Source organism: Acomys russatus, chromosome 14 (genome assembly GCF_903995435.1).
Source record: "Acomys russatus chromosome 14, mAcoRus1.1, whole genome shotgun sequence".
Taxonomy (NCBI): Eukaryota; Metazoa; Chordata; class Mammalia; order Rodentia; family Muridae; genus Acomys; species Acomys russatus.
The window spans coordinates 16,707,704-16,727,250 of NC_067150.1; the positions used below are offsets into that span (position 1 = coordinate 16,707,704).

A 19,547-nucleotide genomic window follows, 5' to 3' on the forward strand; every position below is an offset into this window, starting at 1 on the left:
CGCGCTAGGCACGCTGGGAGTTGTAGTTCGTTTCTCTCCTTGCGAGCAGGGTATCTGTTGCACGAGCGCCTCCAACGGCTAGCGTGTTTGTTTGGTATCGCCGAGTGAGCATAAAAGGCTGCAGCGTCTCATAGCAACGGGATTGCAATGACGTCACCGTGGCGGGTTCTCAGCGCTGAGGCCAGGTGGAATCCTCAGTACATCTTCCAGCCGCTGTGTCAGACGTTGTCTTCCGCTCAGCGCTGCCGGCCTGTCCCGGCTGGTCCGGAGCTACCTTCCGGGAGTCTTCGCCGCCAGGCCCGCCGGCCTCGGCCTCGGTCTCTGTGGGGCAATGCTGGAGTCTATTCGTGTGACTGGTGAGTGCAGGCTGGCTTGGTCCAGGTGGCGCGGCTGCTGCGGGCGGAGAGCTTTGGGGTCTGGACTCGGTGGACCTGGAGCAGTCTCGCAGAGGAAAGGGAGCGCTCTCCTTTCCCTGCTTCAGGCACTAGCCGCGGGCACGAGGAGCTGTGCACTCTACAGAGTGTAATCTAGAGTTCAGTCTGATTTCAGAGCATTTCAGGTGTGTAGTAAGGTGGTTGTATCTTTTAGAATGTCCAGACAAACATTAGCTATGGGAAACCCATCTCTACATTTCCGTGTATGTTCTGTGTGTTTTGTATGCGTTTATTCTTAAACATTTTGAATTGGTGTAATTAAGAATAGGTGTTTAGATACAAGGTTGTTAAGTTTAGTTGCCTTTCCATTTTTAAGTAGATATGCATATTAGCCATCTTTAAATCTTTAATAATATTAGACAGTTCCTGGACCGTTTTACCAGCGTTTGATTCTGCATGAAAACATTTCTGTAGGGCAGATACCAAAACAACAGAGTTAAGGGAAACAGCTAATTCCCAAACTGAAGTTTAAAAAAAAGACTAGATCTTTTGGCTTCAGGGTATTGCAGTACCCAGTAGACCAATTTTCAGAATTGTCTTGAGACAGGGTCTGGCCTTGAACTCATGACCCTCCTGCCTTGGTCTCCCGAGTGCTGAGATTATGGACATCACTAGCTAAGATTTTTTTGTTTTGTTTTGCTTTGTTTTTTGTTTTTCGAAACAGGGCTTCTCTGTCCTGGCTGCCCTGGAGCTCAATCTGTAGACCTGGCTGGCCTCAAACTCACAGAGATCTGCCTGCCTCTCCTCCCAAGTGCTGGGATTACAGGTGTGTGCCACCGTGCCTGGCCTAGATTTTTTTAAATTAGCATACAAAGTAATAGTTTTCGTTATGGTACTTTGAAACTCATGTCATTGTATGTTGCAGCAGAGTTTTTTAAATTGAAAAACTAAGTTATGAGCCGGGCGTGGTGGCGCATGCCTTTAATCCCAGCACTCGGGAGGCAGAGGCAGGCAGATCGCTGTGAGTTCGAGGCCAGTCTGGTCTACAAAGTGAGTCCAGGATGGCCAAGGCTACACAGAGAAACCCTGTCTTGAAAAAAAAAACAAAAACAAAAACTAAGTTATTTTTCAGTAAAAATATTTTTTGATCTTAATTGTTTTATACTATTTGCTGTTTGATGTTATAAAACACAGAACTGATTTTTGTACATTCCTACAATTTACCCCACTGTTATGTTGACAGAAAATATACATTTATAAATGCCAGTATCTTAGAGAGCACTTAAGTTGGCATTAGGCTTTTTTAAGTTGTGATTTGGTATAGATATTACTCTTTCATCTTAAAACAGAATATCCGAGGCAGATGCAGGACAAATTTTATGGGTTTAAAGTCAGCCTGGTCTACACAACAAGTTCCAGGACAGCCAGTGATACCCTGTCTCCAAAAATGTACAAACAAAAACCCCAAACAATACGAAAGTCAAAAGTTACTTTAAAATATCAATCCTGGCAGAAGTCAGGGCAGAAGTCAGGGCCAAATACATAAGCAAGTCTCAATGATAATACGTGCTTGAGGATGTCATAATGGGACTGATAGAGTACTTGCTTACCATAAACTAGGTTTAAAACAGGAGCTATCGAGCCAGGCATGGTGGTGCACACCTGTAATCGCAACACTTGAGAGGCAGAGGCAGGTGGATCTCTATGAGTTGGAGGCCAGCCTGGTCTACAGAGTGAATTCAGGGCAGCCGAGATAACACAGAGAAGCCCTGTGTTGACAGAACAACAAGAACAACACCCTAAGCCCAGGGAATATCAGAAAACCACGTTCCTTAACTTCAAATGCCAGTCCTCCTTATAATGCAGACCAAGGCCTCTCAAGTTCAGCAATTCAGTAGTGGAGGAATTGATTCTTTATTGTAAGCGACTGTTTTTTACACACAGAGAATTGTGACAACCAAAAATGTCCTGTGGGTGGCAAAATACTCTTCCTTTCATCCAGTTGAAAACATTGCCTTGAAGAAAATAGATTCTGTCACTGTGTGAGTCACTGGGTTTAGAAATTACACTACTAAAAAAAAAAAAGAAAAAAAAAAAAGAAATTACACCTATTAAAATAATCTCCCTCAAACCTAAAGTCATTGCAGTGAGAATATGATTAATATTATTATAATGTATGATTAGCATAGTATATGATTAATAGTGCATGATCAGCATAGTGTATGATTAAAATATACTATTAGAGAATAGGTATGTTGATAGTCTGCAACACAGTGAATTGCCTGAGTATGTAGAGACAGGAGTTTGAGGATGGATTCTTTTTAAACACAAGACTTACCTTTGTTGGATCAGTTCGTTCCCCATAATTTAGTCGATAGTCCAGTACAAGCACCAGACCAACTTGGTCTTACACTTTCTTTCCTTTTCTTTCTTTCTTTCTTTCTTTCTTTCTTTCTTTCTTTCTTTCTTTCTTTTTTCCCCCATGTGTATCCCTGGCTGTCCTGGAGCTCACTCTGCAGACCAAGCTGGATTTGAACTCAGAGTGTTGACTTAGTCTTGCATTTTCTGATTTAGGTAATTTAGCAGTGAAACACAAGCCTTAGGAAGACTTTTGTCTCTGGTATTCTTACACATCCACCATTGTACAAAGCGATTTTATTATTATTATTATTATTATTATTATTATTATTATTATTATGCAGACTCTGCTTTAATCCATACTTTTTGCTGAAATATCAATCAAATGGGACAACTAAAACCTTTGTGAAGAGATTGCAGCTGGAAACATACCCTGTACTATCCCGACTTCCCTCACTTAGCATGGTGTCTTGGATGCTCATTCTCGTCCTTTTTTTTTTTTTTTTAAATGGTGAAAAAAGTGTATATTTAGAATTAGCCAACTGGACTCAGTTTAGATGATCCCAATCTTGTTGGCAACATCCAGAGCATCATGACCAGGAGCCGGTCAAACATACGCCTTCTCTCCATCAGGCCTTACCAGGGCGTTGGCTTTGGCCACATCAATGTCATAGAGTTTCTTCACGGCCTGTTTGACCTGGTGCTTGTTAGCCTTGACGTCCACAGTGAACACGAGTGTGTTGTTGTCCTCTGTCTTCTTCATGGCTGACTCGGTGCTCAGGTGGTCAGGGGGTCATTCTCTTCCCTTTAGCAGAAGAACTTAATTGTGATAAGAATACTGATGAGAATACATTCCCTTTTCTTCTTTGAAAAGCAATAAATAGGCTAATCTGGTGGCACAGGCTGGTAATCCCAGCTACATGAGAAGCTGTATCAGAAAGATGGCAAGTTCAAGATCTTCCTGGGTAATTTATTGAGAGCCTATTCCAAAATAAATGTAAAGGGCTGGGGTGCTGGAGATGTGGCTCAGTTGAGAGAGTGCTTGCCTTGTGTGCAAGCGACCCTGGTTCTGGTAGCCAGCACCATATAACCCAGGGTGGTGGTGCACACTTAAGAGCCTTCCACACAGAATGTGGAGTAGGGGGATCAGAAGTTCAAGTGGGAAAGAAAAGCTATAAACAGAGAGTTAACGTGGCATTTATATTTCACATTTCAAAACCGAAGCAGTTTCTCTGGTCGCCACTCTTGACTTAGTCACAATGGACTATGATCTGTATATGACTTCCTAGTGAAAACGCGGATTAGACTGGTAAGATGACACAGAAGAGGAAGCTATAGAAAAGATGTGTGTTGCTTGGAAATGGTATCAAATCAGAAAAGGTTTACCTTCTTTCCTCTCTTGCTCCTCCTCCCCTCCCTCCCTTGATCCTTTGTTTCTTGCTTCCCTGTGTCCTTCTACTTAGCACAGAATGGCCTCTTGCCTTAGCATCCTGAGCCTTGCGGATTACAGGTTGCAACAGCATACCTAGCTCACCTCTTGTAACCTTTTTATCTCCCCTTCTCTCTCTCCCTTTCTTTGTCTCTCTTCTCTGTCTCATTTCTTCTAGATACACTGCCTTGCTTTGTAGCTGTGACTGATAAGGACTCAAAGATACCCTGTCTCCAGAATCTTGTGAGGAGCCACACCTTCCTAGGATAAGGTTCTTTCCCATAGGGCCCCAGGCAACGGCTCAGCATGGTGGCTGCAACTACAGTCTAAGATTTGGAAGATCAGGAGTTCACAGTCATCCTCAGCTGCACTTTGAGGCCAGCCTGGGATCTGTGAGATCCAGTCTCAAAACACAAAACCTGCAGAATCCTTGCATGGTGGCTCACACCTACAATCCTAGGAGCCCAGGACTTCATGTTATATTTTACTCTTTTTATTTTTATTTTATTTTATTTTATTTTATTGCTTTTTGCTTCTAGTTTTGTTTTGTGAGATCTGCCTGCCTCAGCTTCCAGAGTTCTAGGAATAGCCTGAGCCAACTATTCTTGATTTTCTTTCGGTTTTTAGAAACAGAGCCTCGCACTCGGATCGCTGTGAGTTCAAGGCCAGCCTGGTCTACAAAGTGAGTCCAGGATGGCCAAGGCTACACAGAGAAACCCTGTCTCGAAAAACCAAAAAAAAAAAAAAAAAAAAAAAAGAAACAGAGCCTCACTGTTTAGTCCATGTTGGCCTCAAATTAGAGGAGCTTCTCCTGCCTTTGCCTCCCAAGCCCTAGTTACACGTGTGAACCACCATGCTTAGCATGCATCTCATCCTCCCTGCTGAGAGTGCTTCAGCGGCACCCTGTTGATAGCAAGCATAAGCTTTTTCTTTTCCTTTCCCATCCCCTGACCTCCCGACTCTCATCAGCTCATCGCTCTCTCCCTAGGTACTCCTCGTGGGCTGTTTGGTAGTAGGTACTTATTTCTCAATTCAAAAAGCAGCTTTTAGAACAGTTTTCACTTCCTACCAGACACTCCTGACACCTTGATTGTAATTTCCATGTTTGCAGTTTCCTTTCCCAACAACAAAACTCTGAGCTCTTCGTAGTGTACAATTGCTTACACCTGGTTTTGCTCATGCAGACAAACCCCTACCCCCTTCTACCCCACCCCACCCCCCACGCTTATGAAAAGGGAAACAGGGAGGTAGCCCAGGGAAAGAAATACTTGAGAAGAAACAGTAGAGAATTTGGCTGCATGAAATTTGTTGTTTTCTGTAAGGCTTTGAGACTGAGCAGACTGGTCTATCAATAAGAGAACACTGCAGAAAATTCTCTAGTGATTCTCATTGAGTAACCACATAATGTTAGAAGCTAAACACATAAGAATGACAATAAGGGCGGACATGGTGGCGCACGCCTTTAATCCCAGCACTCAGGAGGCAGAGACAGGAGGATCACTGTGAGTTCAAGGCCAGCCTGGTCTACAAAGTGAGTCCAGGACAGTCAAGGCTACACTGAGAAACCCTGTCTCAAAAAACCAAAACCAAAACAAAACAAAGAATGACAATAAGAGCTAGGTGGACCCAAGGCTACACAAAGAAACTCTGTCTCAAAAAAAAAAAACCTAAAACCAAACAAACAAAAACAAAACAAACAAACAAACAAACAAAAAGAATGACAGACAGTAAGAGCAAAAGAAAGGTGCCAAGATCCCAATTCAGTCAGTAAACAGGACTGATGAAACAAAACCTGCAGAGGATGTTGTGTTTTAGATAGGGTCTCTTTCTCACCCAGATTGGCTTGGCACTCATGGTGTAGCCCAGGCTGGCCTCTCGTCTCCGCCTCCCCTAAATGCTGCGATTACCAGCAAAACACAGAAACCTAGGCTAGTTTTGCTGTCCTGAACTACACATGAATAGAATCATGTTCTCCTTTGATCCCATTATTAATTACTCAACATTATCTGATGTTCCTCAACATTGTCACTTGTAACCTCAGTTTCATTTTCATTGCAAAATACTCTAGAATTCTGATAAATTAATACGTCCTTTCTACTATTAATAGATATCATTTGCGCTTAAGTGGGGAAGTCTTGATAACATTAAAGTTTATCTTTGGACATTATGGGATTTTTGTGTTCTGTTTTACACTTCTGTTTGCAGTCACGGATCCTATTGCAACATTTACGCAAGTTGTCAGGTTTTATAAGTATTAGTGCATCATGAAATTTTCATTTGGCTAGGAGCATAGCTAAGAGGCAGAGCAGCTAGCCACTTAGTATGTACAAGATCACAGGTTCAAAACTCAGAACTCAGAAGCAGATCTCTGAGTTCTAGGCCAGCTTTGTCTGTGAAGGGACAACCAGGGGGACACAGGGAGGCCTTGATTAAAAACAAAAAGTGTGTGTGTGTGTGTGTGTGTGTGTGTGTGTGTGTGTGTGTATGGCTCAGCAGGTAAGAGTGCCTGCTGCTTTTTAGAGGACCAGAAATCCAATATCCATGTACTCACAAATACCAGGAACAATAGTTCTGAGAGATCCAAACATCTCTTCTGGCATTTGAGGATAACTGTACAGATGTGGCCTACATTCACTCAAATACACACAGAAAGACACGTTGAAACCAAAGCAACAAAATGCTGAGCTGAAAACAAGAAATGAAGGAAGATAGACCCAGAATAGAAAAACAAAAAGAAAAGAGAGAAGTGCCGTTTTGTAGGCCAGAGTCTGCTGACTGGTATTTTTCCAGGTTTTGCTCGTCACCCTCCTCTTGTTGTTCTTTAGACACCTAACCCATCCCCAGCAGTGAAACACTTGTTACTGCGCAGCGTCCCTTCTCCATGCTCTTAGACAGGAACAAGCGCCCCTGACGGCTTTGATGACAGAGCGTCATTGAAAGAGCTGGGGATGAAGCCGAGAACCTGAGTGTCCTTTTCTCCTGCTCTAGATACATATGAAGCTTTTGTTACGTTGGCAAGTTCAGCATATTTACCAGAGTGCTAGTGCTGAGAAATAATTTTAATGAAGTAATACTAGTCAGGGGGGCAGGTTTGGTTTTTTTTTTTCAGACAAGGTCTCCTTGTGTTAGCCTTGGCTGTCCTGGACTCACTTTGTAGACCAGGCAGCCTTGAACTCAAAGAGATCCACCTGCCTCTGCCTCCCAAGTGCTGGGATTAATGGCATGTGCCACCACTGCCAGGCCCTGTGTGTGTTTTTTGAAACAGAATCTTGTTCTGTAGTTTGGCTCATTTTTAATTCACAAGAGTACTACCTCAGCCTTCCAAGTACTGTGATTAAATATATGAACCACTATAAACAACTCGGGTTCTATACCATTTAATATAACTGAAATAGGATTAGTGCGACTGGGAAATTAATTCTACACATCTTAGAGGAGTTTCACACAGGACTGCCAGGTGGCCCACTTTGCTGGATGGTGTGGACTGTCCAGCATTTGGCAAGATTGGCCTCATCATCACTGGGAAACTGTAGCACAGATGGAACTAGGCCTCCAGTAGACACTAACAAGTGAACTGAAATGCCAGGACTCCTGAGGAGCGGAGTTCTGTCAGGTACCCTTTCCCCTACTTCCTACTCCATGAAAATTTTGGCAGTGGTTTTATTTTTGAAATCAGGATTATTGTTTTTAAGAGAATGTCTTTTGTTTATTCTTTGCAATTCCATACATGTTAACTATCATATGCACTTCCAACTTCTCCCTCCTACTCCTCCCAGGTGCACCCCGCAAAGAGTGGGCTAAATATATTTTGGTATAGGTGTAAAAACAAGGATAAGAAGCCGGGCATGGTGGCACATGCCTTTAGTCCCCCACACTCACTCAGGAGGCAGAGGCAGGTGGATTGCTGTGAGTTCAGGGCAATCTGGTCTACAAAGCAAGCAAGTCTAGGACAGTCAAGGGCTATTACACAGAGAAACCCTGTCTTGGAAAAACCTAAAAAACAACAACAAAAAACAAAGGTAAGGGAGGCACTCAAGGAAGCAGGATACACCCAAGAAAGCACTGGTAGGGCTGGGCTTCTCAAAGTGGAGACCTGGGAGTGGAAGTAGACACACTCACATGTGGGTGTGAACCCCTCAAGGGAGGGTAAGGGGCTTATTTATTTATTTATTTTGAGACAGGCTTTCTCTGTGTAGCCTTGACTGTCCTGTGCTTTGTAAACCAGGCTGGCCTGGAACTCACAGCAATCCTCCTGCCTCTGCCTCTGAGTGTGGGATTAAAGGTGTGTGCCACCATTTACTCGGCTTAGTTTTTTTAGTATTTGTTTTTGTGGCCTAAGCTGGTCTCAAACACTGTGTCACGTAAGATATCCTTGAACGAATGGTCCTGCTGCCTCCACTTCCTTCCCAAGTGTGCTGCAACACAGTTGGTGCAGGGGGCACTGAATCCAGGGCTTCACCCATGCGTGGTAAGGTAGGGTACACCTGCATCCTCGGGCTATGTAAAAGGTACTCTGACATATGATAAGGTTTTGGGTTTTGTTTAGACAGAGTTTCTCGATATGGTCCTGGCTGACCTGGAGCTCACTATGTAGATTAGGCCGATCTTGAATTTACAGAGATCCACCTGGCTCTGCCTCTGATTCTAGGGTTAAACTTGTGTGTCACCACACCCTGCCTTAATAGGTTTTGAAATAGGAAAAAAATATTATTTTGGAGGTCCCTGGTAATTTATGAGTAAATAAAATAAATTAGTTAACCCTTTGATTTTTTTTGTTGTTGGTTTTTTTTGTTTGTTTGTTTTTCGAGACAGGGTTTCTCTATGTAGCCTTGGCTGTCCTGGACTCGCTTTGTAGACCAGGCTGGCCTCGAACTCAGAGCGATCCGCCTGCCTCTGCCTCCCAAGTGCTAGGATTAAAGTCTCTGGTCACCATGCCCAGCTGCAGTTTGTTTTAAAATAAGGTCTTGCTGGTACTCACTGGTACTCACTGGTTCTCGCTGGTTCTCACTGGTACTCACTGGTACTCAGACCCCAGGCAGTCCTTTTGCTTCAGTCTCCTGAGTTCTGAGGTGGCAGGTGGAGGGGGCACTCCAGCGCTCTTCCTTTCTTTACCCATGGTTCTTTGTGTTAAGTTCAAAAGTATCTTGGTTGGTGCTTGCTTTCCCCTCTCTGAAGACAGAGTTTCTCTGTGTAACAGCCCCTGCTGTCCTGTAACTCACTTTGTAGACCAAGCTGGCCTCGAACTTAAAGAGATCTGCCTGCCAATGCCTCCTGAGTGCTGGGATTAAAGGCTATGCCACCATGGTCAGGATAGATGGTGCTTTGATATTACACAGTCAAGTTTCCACTTAACAAGCAGCTTGCTTCATCTGGCGTCTCTGTTTGTTTGTTTGTTTTGGTTTTATTATCACAGAAAAGCTTCACTGGCCTGAGCATGAGTTTGCTAAGAAGTCTGTTCTAAATGCAGAAGAGGCACTGACCACTGACAGCAAAAGAAGCTTTTCGAATTTGTCCTCTGGAGTTCTCAAGGACACTTTCACAACTGGGACCAGTAGTTACAATGTTCTACTACAGAGCAAGGAGGAGAGAAAGCACCACACACAAAAGCAGTGTTCCTCTGCCTGCTCCAAACGCCGTAGAAAGCCCAGCAAATCTCCTGGTTCCTCTTGTAGCAAAGATCCTAACAGGATGACAGCCCTGGTGCCTGTGACAAGCAGTGCTTCTTGGTACTGCCTGGAGAGGCAGCCTGCTGGTTTTGTCACTAGTTCAGTACCAAGTCCTATAAAGTTTACCCGTGATATCTCTGTTTCAGGGAACGGCATAGCACTGCCACCTAAACCAAAAAGCAAGGTCAGGCGCCGCTGTCTGACCCCTGTTCCGAAGCCAAAGCTGCAGCTGCAGCTGTGCAGAAGCTTTGAGAAAGGAGAAGACCCTTCTGGGAAGAAGCTTTGCATACTCACCGCTATAAAGCCCACCAACCTGGAGAAGGAGAAGCTGCGGTTCTTCAAGTCAGACTACACCTACAACCCTCAGTTTGAGTATGCCAATCCCGCACTGCCAGGTGTGTTAGCCAAACACAGCAACGCCTCTGACCGCTTTCTTAAGCAGGTAAAATAGCACTTCTGTAGTAGTAGTTCATTGCTATGTAGCTAAAGCGATTATCTACCACTGTGTAAGCAAAAGGAGATGCCTTGATGTCCTCCGTAGTCAACCGCCCCCCCCCCCCCCCCCCGCCCAGGGATGGTGGGGTACGTGATAACAGCTTTGCAGGTGAGTGTTTTGGGTCACATCTGTGGGAACTATGTTGCGGATATCAAAATCGACAGACTCTGCCCTGTGTCCTCTGACTAGAAGACACTATCCAATGCTTTGACTTGGGACTATGAACTTGTAGCTCAGTAGCTAGGCCACAGATAAGGGTTAGGTAGACTGCGCTGTTTTGTGTCTTCATAGTCAGCTTTTTTCCCTTGGGGTACGGGAGGTCAAACCCGGGGCCTTGCACATGCGACATTGCTTTGTGACGGCACTAGAGACAGGGTCTAGTAAACCCAGGCCAACCTCACAGAGCGTGGCTGAGGAGAGCATAGAACTCTGCATCTCCCTGCTTCCACTTCCCAGTGGCTAGGATTACGCTGGTGAGATGGCTCAGCAGGGGAAGGCTCCTTCCACCAAGCCTAAGGACCTCAGATCAGTCAATCCCAAGACCCACGAGATTAGCAGGAAAGAACTGACTCCAGCAAGTTGTCCTCTGATCATCTCCCATCCATGCATGTATGTGCCACCCCACATAGAGCTTAAAGATAAATAAATCTAAAGCCTGGGATTACAGCAGTGTGCTATCATACCTAGTTTATACAGCTTTTTTTTGTTTTTTGGTTTTTCAAGACAAGGTATCTCTGTGTTGTTATCTTGACTGTCCTAGACTCATTTTGTAGATTAGGCAGGCCTTGAATTCACGGTGACTCACCTGCCTCTGCCTCCCGAGTGCTGGGATTAAAGGCATACACTACCACTGCCCCGTCCCATAAATTTTAATTTTATAATTGTGAAAATATTATTGATTTACCTCCCCTGGGGGCTGAAGACAGCCTTTGAGGTTATATGTGCAGTCACCCCAGCACTCAGGAGGCTGAGGCAGAAAGCTCTCCAGTCTGAGCCGGCCAGGCTGCTGCTCCAGCTTCATTGCTGTTGCTGTGACCAGAAGGAGCAGAAGGGAGGAGGAAGTTTATCTTGGCTTGTGGGTTTGGGCGTCACTGAGGGAAGGCAGGGCTGCTTGGAGCTCGGTGAAGCATTACTCTGACCAGGAACACACAGCTAAGGGAGTATAGCAGAAACCATGGGAAATGCTTTTTTTTTTTTTTTTTTTTTTTTAAGATTTTATGTATTATTTACACAGTATTCTGCCCCCATGTGTGCCGGCATGCTAGAAGAGGACACCAGATCTCATTATAGATGGTTGTGAGCCACCATGTGCTCTTGATGGCTCACTCATGGGCCGGGACATGCTTACCTGGCTTTTTATACAGTCCAGGTCTACCTGTCCAGAAAATGATGCCACACACGGTGGGCTAAGCTCCCCTACATCAGTTGACAATCAAGGCAGTCCTCCATAGACAGTTAACAGGACAATCTAATCTAGGAAGTTTCTCTCACACAGCTCTAGCCTGTGTCAAGTTCATAGTCAAAGCTGTAGTTTGGTGCTAGTGCTCTTGTCTAGAGTGTATGAGGTCCCAGGTTTATTCCCTAATACTGCCAGGTTTTTAAAAAATTTATTCTATATGTGAGCATTTTGCCTGCTTGTATGTCTGCATCAAGTGTGTGCTTGGTGCTCTTGGAGTCACAGATAGTTGTGAGTTGCCATAGAAGTGCTGGGAATCAAGCCAGGATCCTCTGCAAGGGCCACCAGTGTTCTTAACCTCCGAGTCATCTCTCTGTGCCCTTGCTGTATTTTTTTTTAAACTGGGTTTAAGGGTACAGTGCCTATATTCCTAGTACTTGGGAGTTAGAGACAGGACAACCAAAAGTTCAAAGTCATCCTTGGCTACATAGCTCACAGCCAGCCTGGGCTACATGAGACGCTATCTGAACATGCCCCCTGCTCCCCACACACATACACAAAGACTGTTTAAGATAAAATGGTCTGTTGAGTCTAGGAATATGAGAAGTTATTCAGAATTAAGGAGAAAATTCTTAGATTTTTGCAATTCTCTGAAAAGAAAGGAAATGGAGTATTGGGGTTTGATAATAGCAAGGTAGGAAAGACACTGCCTCTAATAAAAAAAAAAAAACTTAGTGGGCAAAACATTTACCCTGAATTCTAAAATTAAAGGCTAGACCTTCTGCTCAGTTCATTACTGTGCAGTGACCTGGGAAATATATTACAGAGCATGGGCTCCTGTGTCCATTTGTCCTTACAGCAGTTCTGTAAGGTAAGTAGGGCAAGGGCATGCATGTCCATGTTTCGAGTGACCAGACCAAGCTGGGGAAGGTAGAATGACACACCTCCTATCACACTGCCAAGTCATGGGGCCTTACTGGGAAAGCAGGCCTCCTAACTGTTGCTGCCTTGTGTGTCAGTGTCCCCATTATAAGTAGGTTTCCACTGAGTGACCCTGCACTTGAGACAAGAGGTTAGTTTGTTAGCGCGTGACTGGAAGTGGCTTCTGATGATCAGATTTCCAGATTACTAAGCAGAAACAAAATCAGCAAGTAAACCAAATGCAGGTCTGTTAGCAGAACACAGATTTTTCACAATCTTTGTCTTCTCATCAAAGACAATGATGAATATTTTATAGAGAGATTTTCATTTTATAGATGAAGTATTTAATCTCTAAGGCTAGAATTAACCTTGTGATGAACTTCAGGATGTTAGCATGGGCTGCTATCCGTCAGTAGTGAATAAGGTTCTGGTTTCTCCGTGTGTTCATCAACTTTTGTTGTGCTACTGTTCTGGGGGTTTTGAGGGTGTGGTTCTCCTATAATCAGTCTAATTGATAGGAATCAGTATCTTGGTTTTCTTTGTTTTCCACTTTTTGGAAAAGGGCATTCCTTTTCCTGTCTATCTGCCATTAATAAGAAGTTTGCTTACTTTAAAAAAGAATCTAGGGCCTGGAGAGATGGTTCAGCCAAGTTAAGAGCACTGGCTGTTCTTCTAGAGGATCTGGGTTCAGTTCCCAGTACCCACATGGCAGCGCACGACCGTCTGTGACTCCAGTTCCAGGAGATCTGATGCCTTCCTCTGGCCTTGGCAGGCACAAGCACACACGTAATGCACAGACAGACATGGAAGCAAGACACATTAAAAGTGATGACATTTTTTAAAATAAATGCTGCCTGGAAAAAATGAAGTCAATTTATTTCTAATTATACAGTTGAGCTGCTGCTGAACCCTGTTGACAGGACTATTTTGACTTGTATTGACCTGCAGGAAAATGGAGCCAAGTGTGATGCACTTACTGCAGTCCCAGCTTAGCAGACACAGACAGGGGTCAGGAGTTAGAGCCCCCTCAGCTGCATGAAACCCTAGTAGATTCTAAATCCTTTCTCCACATAAGCTGAATGTAAGATGGATTTTTGTTTTCTTTTTAAAGACATAGCACCAGGCTTGCTTTCTTTCTTTTTTTTTTCTTTCTTTCTTTTTTGTTTTGTTTGTTTGTTTGGTTTTTGGTTTTTCGAGACAGGGTTTCTCTGCGTAGCCTTGGCTGTCCTGGACTCACTTTGTAGACCAGGCTGGCCTTGAGCTCACAGAGATCCACCTGCCTCTGCCTCCTGAGTGCTGAGATTAAAGGTGTGTGCCACCACGCCCAGCCAGTATTATTTTTTTGTCACCAGAATAAAAGGTAACTTTTGGCCCTTCAGTAGTCTTTCATTCTTGTGTCCTGTTGTCTCTGTTCCTGATGAGTACTTTTGCTTGCCTTTTGAATAAAATTTCCTTGGTACTTTATAAAAATAAAAAATAAAAAATAAATGCATGCACATGGTGCACAGACATACATACAGGCAAAATACCCATAACACATGAGCAAATAAACATATAGATATATCTTAAATTTTTGATGTGTCCTTCCCCCCCTTTATCTAAATGGTGCTAATAACCTATTAACTAATCTGGAGACATACTTGGTTTACACTGGAGTTCTTTCAACCCCCCATGTATCTTCCTGCCCAGCTTTTCCTAGCAGCAGTTACAGGCAGGATGAGCAGCACTGAGTCCCTGTACCTCTGCCTAAAGAGACAAGAAGACAGCAAAGAAGAGTGTTTCTTTTGTCCCTACCCCTCACTTCCCCACTTTTTAGTCAGTCTTACCGTGTGGCCCTGGGAGGATCTGACAGTTTAGACCAGGAGTGGCCACTGTGCCAGCAAGAGCATGGGTGAGCTCACAGGCATCTATGTACACTGTGGAAAGTCAGTGGAGACAGTGTAAGTCTAGAAAAGTGTGCATCTGGAGTGCCAGCTTAACTCAGCAGCAGCCAGCCTGAGCAGGTCTTGACAAATAAGGCCATAGGTAGCTAACTTCGTCTCGGACTGGCATGAGCTGTTCACGTCTTTATCTCCCTTTCTTTTACAGGCCATCAATATTATGGAGCTGACTTTACAGAAATATGGAAGTTATGAAAAATTTGAACAAGCTACAGGTGGTAGCTTGTTGTCTAAAACGCGAATCTGGAGTCATGTTAGGAAGTACATGATGAAGGAAGGCTGCCTCGGTGAGGTACGCGCCATGGGAAGCTTGGGGACATGGCTGTGATGTTGGCACTTGCAGTGACTACCAATCTTCTTTCTGCAGGTTTTGTTTGATCAGTCCTATTTACTCACTCAATTGGGATCTTGGCATCTTTCTTTTGCTCTAATTGTCATTCTTATGTGTTTAGCTTATAACATTATATGGTTACTCAATGAGAATCATTAGAGAATTTTCTGCAGTGTTCTCTTATTGATAGACCAGTCTGCTCAGTCTCAAAACCTTGGCACTGACAGGGAGTCTCTCTCCTGTCTCTATCTCTCTCCCTCTCTCTCCCCGCCCCTCTGTGTGTGTGTGTGTGTGTGTGTGTGTGTGTGTGTGTGTGTGTGTGTGCATGTGTGCGTGCATATTACATATAGGTCTCTTACACACACACACACACACACACACACACACACACACACATACACACCACCATGCTGGTTCTTTCATCCTGTGCAGGTTCTGGGGCTCAAACTTGAGTTGCCAGTTTTCAGGCAAGCATCTTTGCCCATTGAGCCTTCTCACCATACCCCTCTTTAAAGTACTGAGAATTGAATAAGAGGCCATGGGCAAGTGATCTACCATTACGCTCTATCTCCTCTTCTTTCTTTTGCTTAAGACAGGCTCTCACTGAGTTGCTCAGGCTGGCCTGGAATTCTGTCTGCATCCTAGACCGTGTTCCTTCTTGCCTTGGTTTCCCTAGTCTCTGCTGTGACCTTTTCTTCTGTATTCCTTAGCACAGCCATCTACTTTCTTTTCCGCTTTCTTTGTTCTTTTTTGTTTTGTTTGTGTGTTTGTTTGTTTGTTTGTTTTTTAAGACAGGGTCTCTTTTTTTCAGTCCTAACTGTCCTGGAACTTGTTATATAGACCAGGGTGGACTGGAATTCACAGAGATCCTCCTGCCTCTGCCTCCTAAGTGGTAGGTCTAAAGGTATGTGCTATCACAACTGGCCTCCTTCATTTTCCTTTTGATCCAATGAAGGTTTTTAAATTCTCAGAGGGTTAACATTATAAGGGTCAAAAATAAAGCAAATTAGAAGATTCAAATGTAATTGGATATACATTAGTTTAATTTAGTTTAGATAGTGTATAGGCCTGTTATTTTTTTGTAAAAACTTTCTCCCCTCTCCCTTTACGTTTTGTATATGTGTACATCTGTGTTGTACTTGTTTGTTTTATATAATTAGATATGTATATGTATGTGGGAGTTGATTCTCCTTCTAGAATATTGGTATTGGACTGTCTGCCTTGGTGTTGAGCATCCTAACCCACTGACTCATCTCACCAGCGCTATATATGTCTTTTTCCCCTTGCTAGATCGTAGTTCATCTCACTGAAGACCTGCTTTCCAGGGCATCCATGACAGTAGTAAATGGATGCCCAACCCTAACCATCAATATTTCTACTGCGCGAGAGCACTGGCTGGAGGGAATGCTGAGGCATGAGATAGGTAGGGACAACCCTTTCTGCTTACTTTACTATCAAGAATTGCTCCCTTAAAAAGATATTCTTTAAAATTTTTTTCCTTAATACTATTTAGTAAAAACTCATGAGATTGTTAAGCCTCACTTGAACTGTGTGTCATTTCAAATTAGAATTTAGATCATGGTCTGGGAAGGCATTTCTGTCCTTTGGGTTTTAGTTCCCCATCTGAAATTGAGGAATACATGCTTAGGAAAGATACAGAAAGAAAAGAAAAAGTTGCCCTTCTCCGATGAAAGGTCCAGGAAAGTGGGTAGGACTGACACATTCCATGGCTGCTCCTCCATAGGCCACTGCACCAGAGGTTCGCTTTCTGGGAAGGAAAAGCATATAATTTCACTAATGGGGGATTTATTTCCCCAATCTCTACAGCATGGCTTAAGGAGAATCTATTTAGCTGTGAGATGGTCCCTTAGCCAGGTAATTCCATTCCAAATACATTAACTCCAGTATTTTGGGTAGCTTGAAATGTTAGGTTTCCACCTAGGGCCAAAGATAGATTCCATTCTTTCGACCAAGAGAAATAGCTCCATATTGCTAGTGTAACATCTGAGCCTCTGACAGGGACTAAAATCCTTTAGGGCTATAATCAGGGAATAGATAAAACCCACCTGTGGGGGTTTGAATAGGAATGGCCCCCGCTGACTCAAGAGTTTGAGTGCTTGGCCAGGGACTGTGGCCTTGCTGGAATAGGTGTGGCTTTTTTTGAGGAAGTGTGTCTCTAGGGGTGGGCTTTGAAACTTATGCCACACTCGCTGTGGCATTCTCTTCCTACTGCCTGCGGACCAAGGTGTAGACCTCTCAGCTTCTCCAGCACCATGGCTGCCTGCATGCTGCCATGCTTCCTGCCATGAGGATAATAGACTAAACCTCTGAAAAGTATAAACCTACCCCAGTTAAATGTTTTCCTTATAAAGTTGCTGTGCTTATGGTGTCTCTTTATGGCAATAGAAACCCTAAGACAGAAGGTGGTACCAGGAGTGGGGTGTTGCTGTGACAGGCCTGACTAGGCCTTTGACTGGAGGAATGGGAGCTTTGGAACTTTGCATTAAGTGAAGCTTAATGGGCCAAACTAGCAGCCATGTTAGACAGTGGTGCTGAGGGCAATTTGGACTGTGGGAGTTCAGCTCAAGAAGTTTCAGAGGAGGATATTTGTATGTGGCCTAGAGATCAGTCTTGTGGTATTTTGGCAAAGAATGTGGTTGTTTTCTACCCTTGTCTGAAAAGTCTGCCTGAGGCTAAATTGAAAAGTTTTGGATTAGTTGTATTGGTAGAGGAAATTTCAAAACAGCCTAGTATTGACTCTGTTGTGTGGTTATCAGTGTTCACACTTAAGGAGCAAACTGATTGAGGAAAATTGTTTTAAAAGTACAGTTTAAGGAGAAAAGGGTCACCAGGAAGTGGAATGGTGTTAAGTCCTGTGTTAAAGGAGATAAACAGATTAAAGAAAAGCCTAGTGTTAATCCCAGCACTCTGAGTTCAAGGCCAGCCTTGTCTACACAGTGAGTCTAGGAAAGCCAAGGCTACACAGAGAAACCCTGTCTGATGGGGGTTGTGGAGGAGGCAGGGGAGCCTGGTTTTAAATGACCTCTGGGGCAAGATCTCACCCAGCTAAGTTTCCAATTTGTGAAAAGGAATTATAGAAAGTTCAGGGCTGGGTGTGGTGGTGCACACCATTAATCCCAGCATTCCAGAGGCAGAGGTGGGTGGATCTTTGAGTTTGAGGCTATCCTGGTCTACAGAGTGAGTTCCAGGACAACTGAGCTTAGGCAGTGAAGGAAGCCATCAAAACAAACAGCTGGTGCAGTTGTAACTGAACAGGGAACCATCCTCCAACCCCAGCAAGCAGCAGGACTTGGCAGCTTTGGCCACGAGGCTTTAGAGTCAAGGAAAGAAGAAAGGGGTTGTAGAGTCTCCCCCCACCCCATGACTAAGGAATGAGGCCAGGCAGGAGTCAGGGTGTCCCTGCATAGAGGCCCCGAGAGGCTGTTGCCTGAGGCTCTGAAAGGTGAACCCGGCTTGCCTTAGAGACCTGAGGAGAGCTGCTGATGTGTGTGGAACTAGCCCTGGAGAAAGAAGTGCGTTGCAGTCAGCAAAGCTGAAAAGAGTTGGAGATCTGGAGTATTTTAATATCGACATGGGGTACAAAGTTTGGCATTTGCCCAGCTGGTTTTGGTCTTGTTTTGGTCCAGTATTTCCTCATTATGTTCCCTGTCCTCCCTTTTAGGATGCTAATGTATGTCATATGCCATTATATGTTAAAAGTATATGGTCTGTTTTTTGATTTTATGGTGATTACAATTGAGAGAGTACATGAGTCTCAGAAGAGACTTTGAACTTTGGACTTTTAAACAAGTTTGAGACTGTGATAGACTATGGGGACTTCTGTGGCTGGACTGAGTGCATTTCTACATTATTCTTTCAGCTACAGCCCTATGGAGGAAGGGAATGGAATGCGGTGGTTTGAATAGGAGTGGCCCCATTGACTTGTGTGGGAATGCTTGGCTATGCAGAGTGGCACTATTAGGAGGTGTGGCCTTGTTGGAGGAGGTGTGGCTTTGTTGGAGGAGATGTGTCACCACAGGCTAAGCTTTGAAGTCTCAGAAGCTCCAGCCATACCCTGTGGGGCATTCTCTTCCTACTGCCTGTGGATCCAGCACCATGTCTGCCTTTGTGCCACCATGTTTTCTGCCATGACAATGATGGACTAAACCTCTGAAACTGTAAGCCAGACTCAAATGTTTTCCTTTATAAGAGTTGCCAGGGTTATAGTGTCTCTTTATGGCAATAAAACCCTAGCAATGTCACCTTCTACCACAAAAATCTAGAGACCCAGTTCCAAAGCTACTGGACAGGAGAGACTGATGTCTGGACTGGGATTCATCTCTACACTCATGTACACCCTCCAGTCAGGGTGAGACAAGAAACCATTTCTGGCCTTCAAACTGGACTGGACTATTTTGAGCTTATGGTCAGGGACACAAATTGAGGCCCCATCCCTAAACTTCTGCTTTGTTTCTATCTCTGGTTCTCGTTATTTCCACCTTCTGAAGAGGTAACCCTAACTACCGTCAGGATGCGTGAGCATCTTAGTGCTAGGTGGGGCCGTGGGTGAGCATTTGGAGTTCCCCTCCAGGGAAACGGTCTGGGAGGCATGAAGGTGCAGCAGTGGTTCTCTTGC

The 19,547-nt window shown here is 44.2% G+C and overlaps 2 protein-coding genes across 5 annotated transcripts in view; both read left to right on the plus strand.

Annotated features, from left to right (window-relative positions):
- The window catches only part of Prkcsh (protein kinase C substrate 80K-H), an 827,425-nt gene that overhangs the window by 333,679 nt on the left and 474,199 nt on the right, over positions 1–19,547 (plus strand). The window lies entirely within an intron of this gene.
- The window catches only part of Matcap2 (microtubule associated tyrosine carboxypeptidase 2), a 31,720-nt gene continuing 12,428 nt past the window's right edge, over positions 256–19,547 (plus strand). Inside the window, exons 1-4 of one of the 3 annotated variants that reach the window (XM_051156072.1) lie at positions 256–356; positions 9,575–10,269; positions 14,729–14,872; positions 16,202–16,334. In XM_051156072.1, coding sequence (XP_051012029.1) covers positions 332–356; positions 9,575–10,269; positions 14,729–14,872; positions 16,202–16,334 — 997 coding nt within the window. In that variant the 5' untranslated portion in view covers positions 256–331. The remainder of the gene's footprint in view (positions 357–9,574; positions 10,270–14,728; positions 14,873–16,201; positions 16,335–19,547) is intronic. The other 2 variants (XM_051156073.1, XM_051156074.1) reach the window with 2 other exon arrangements.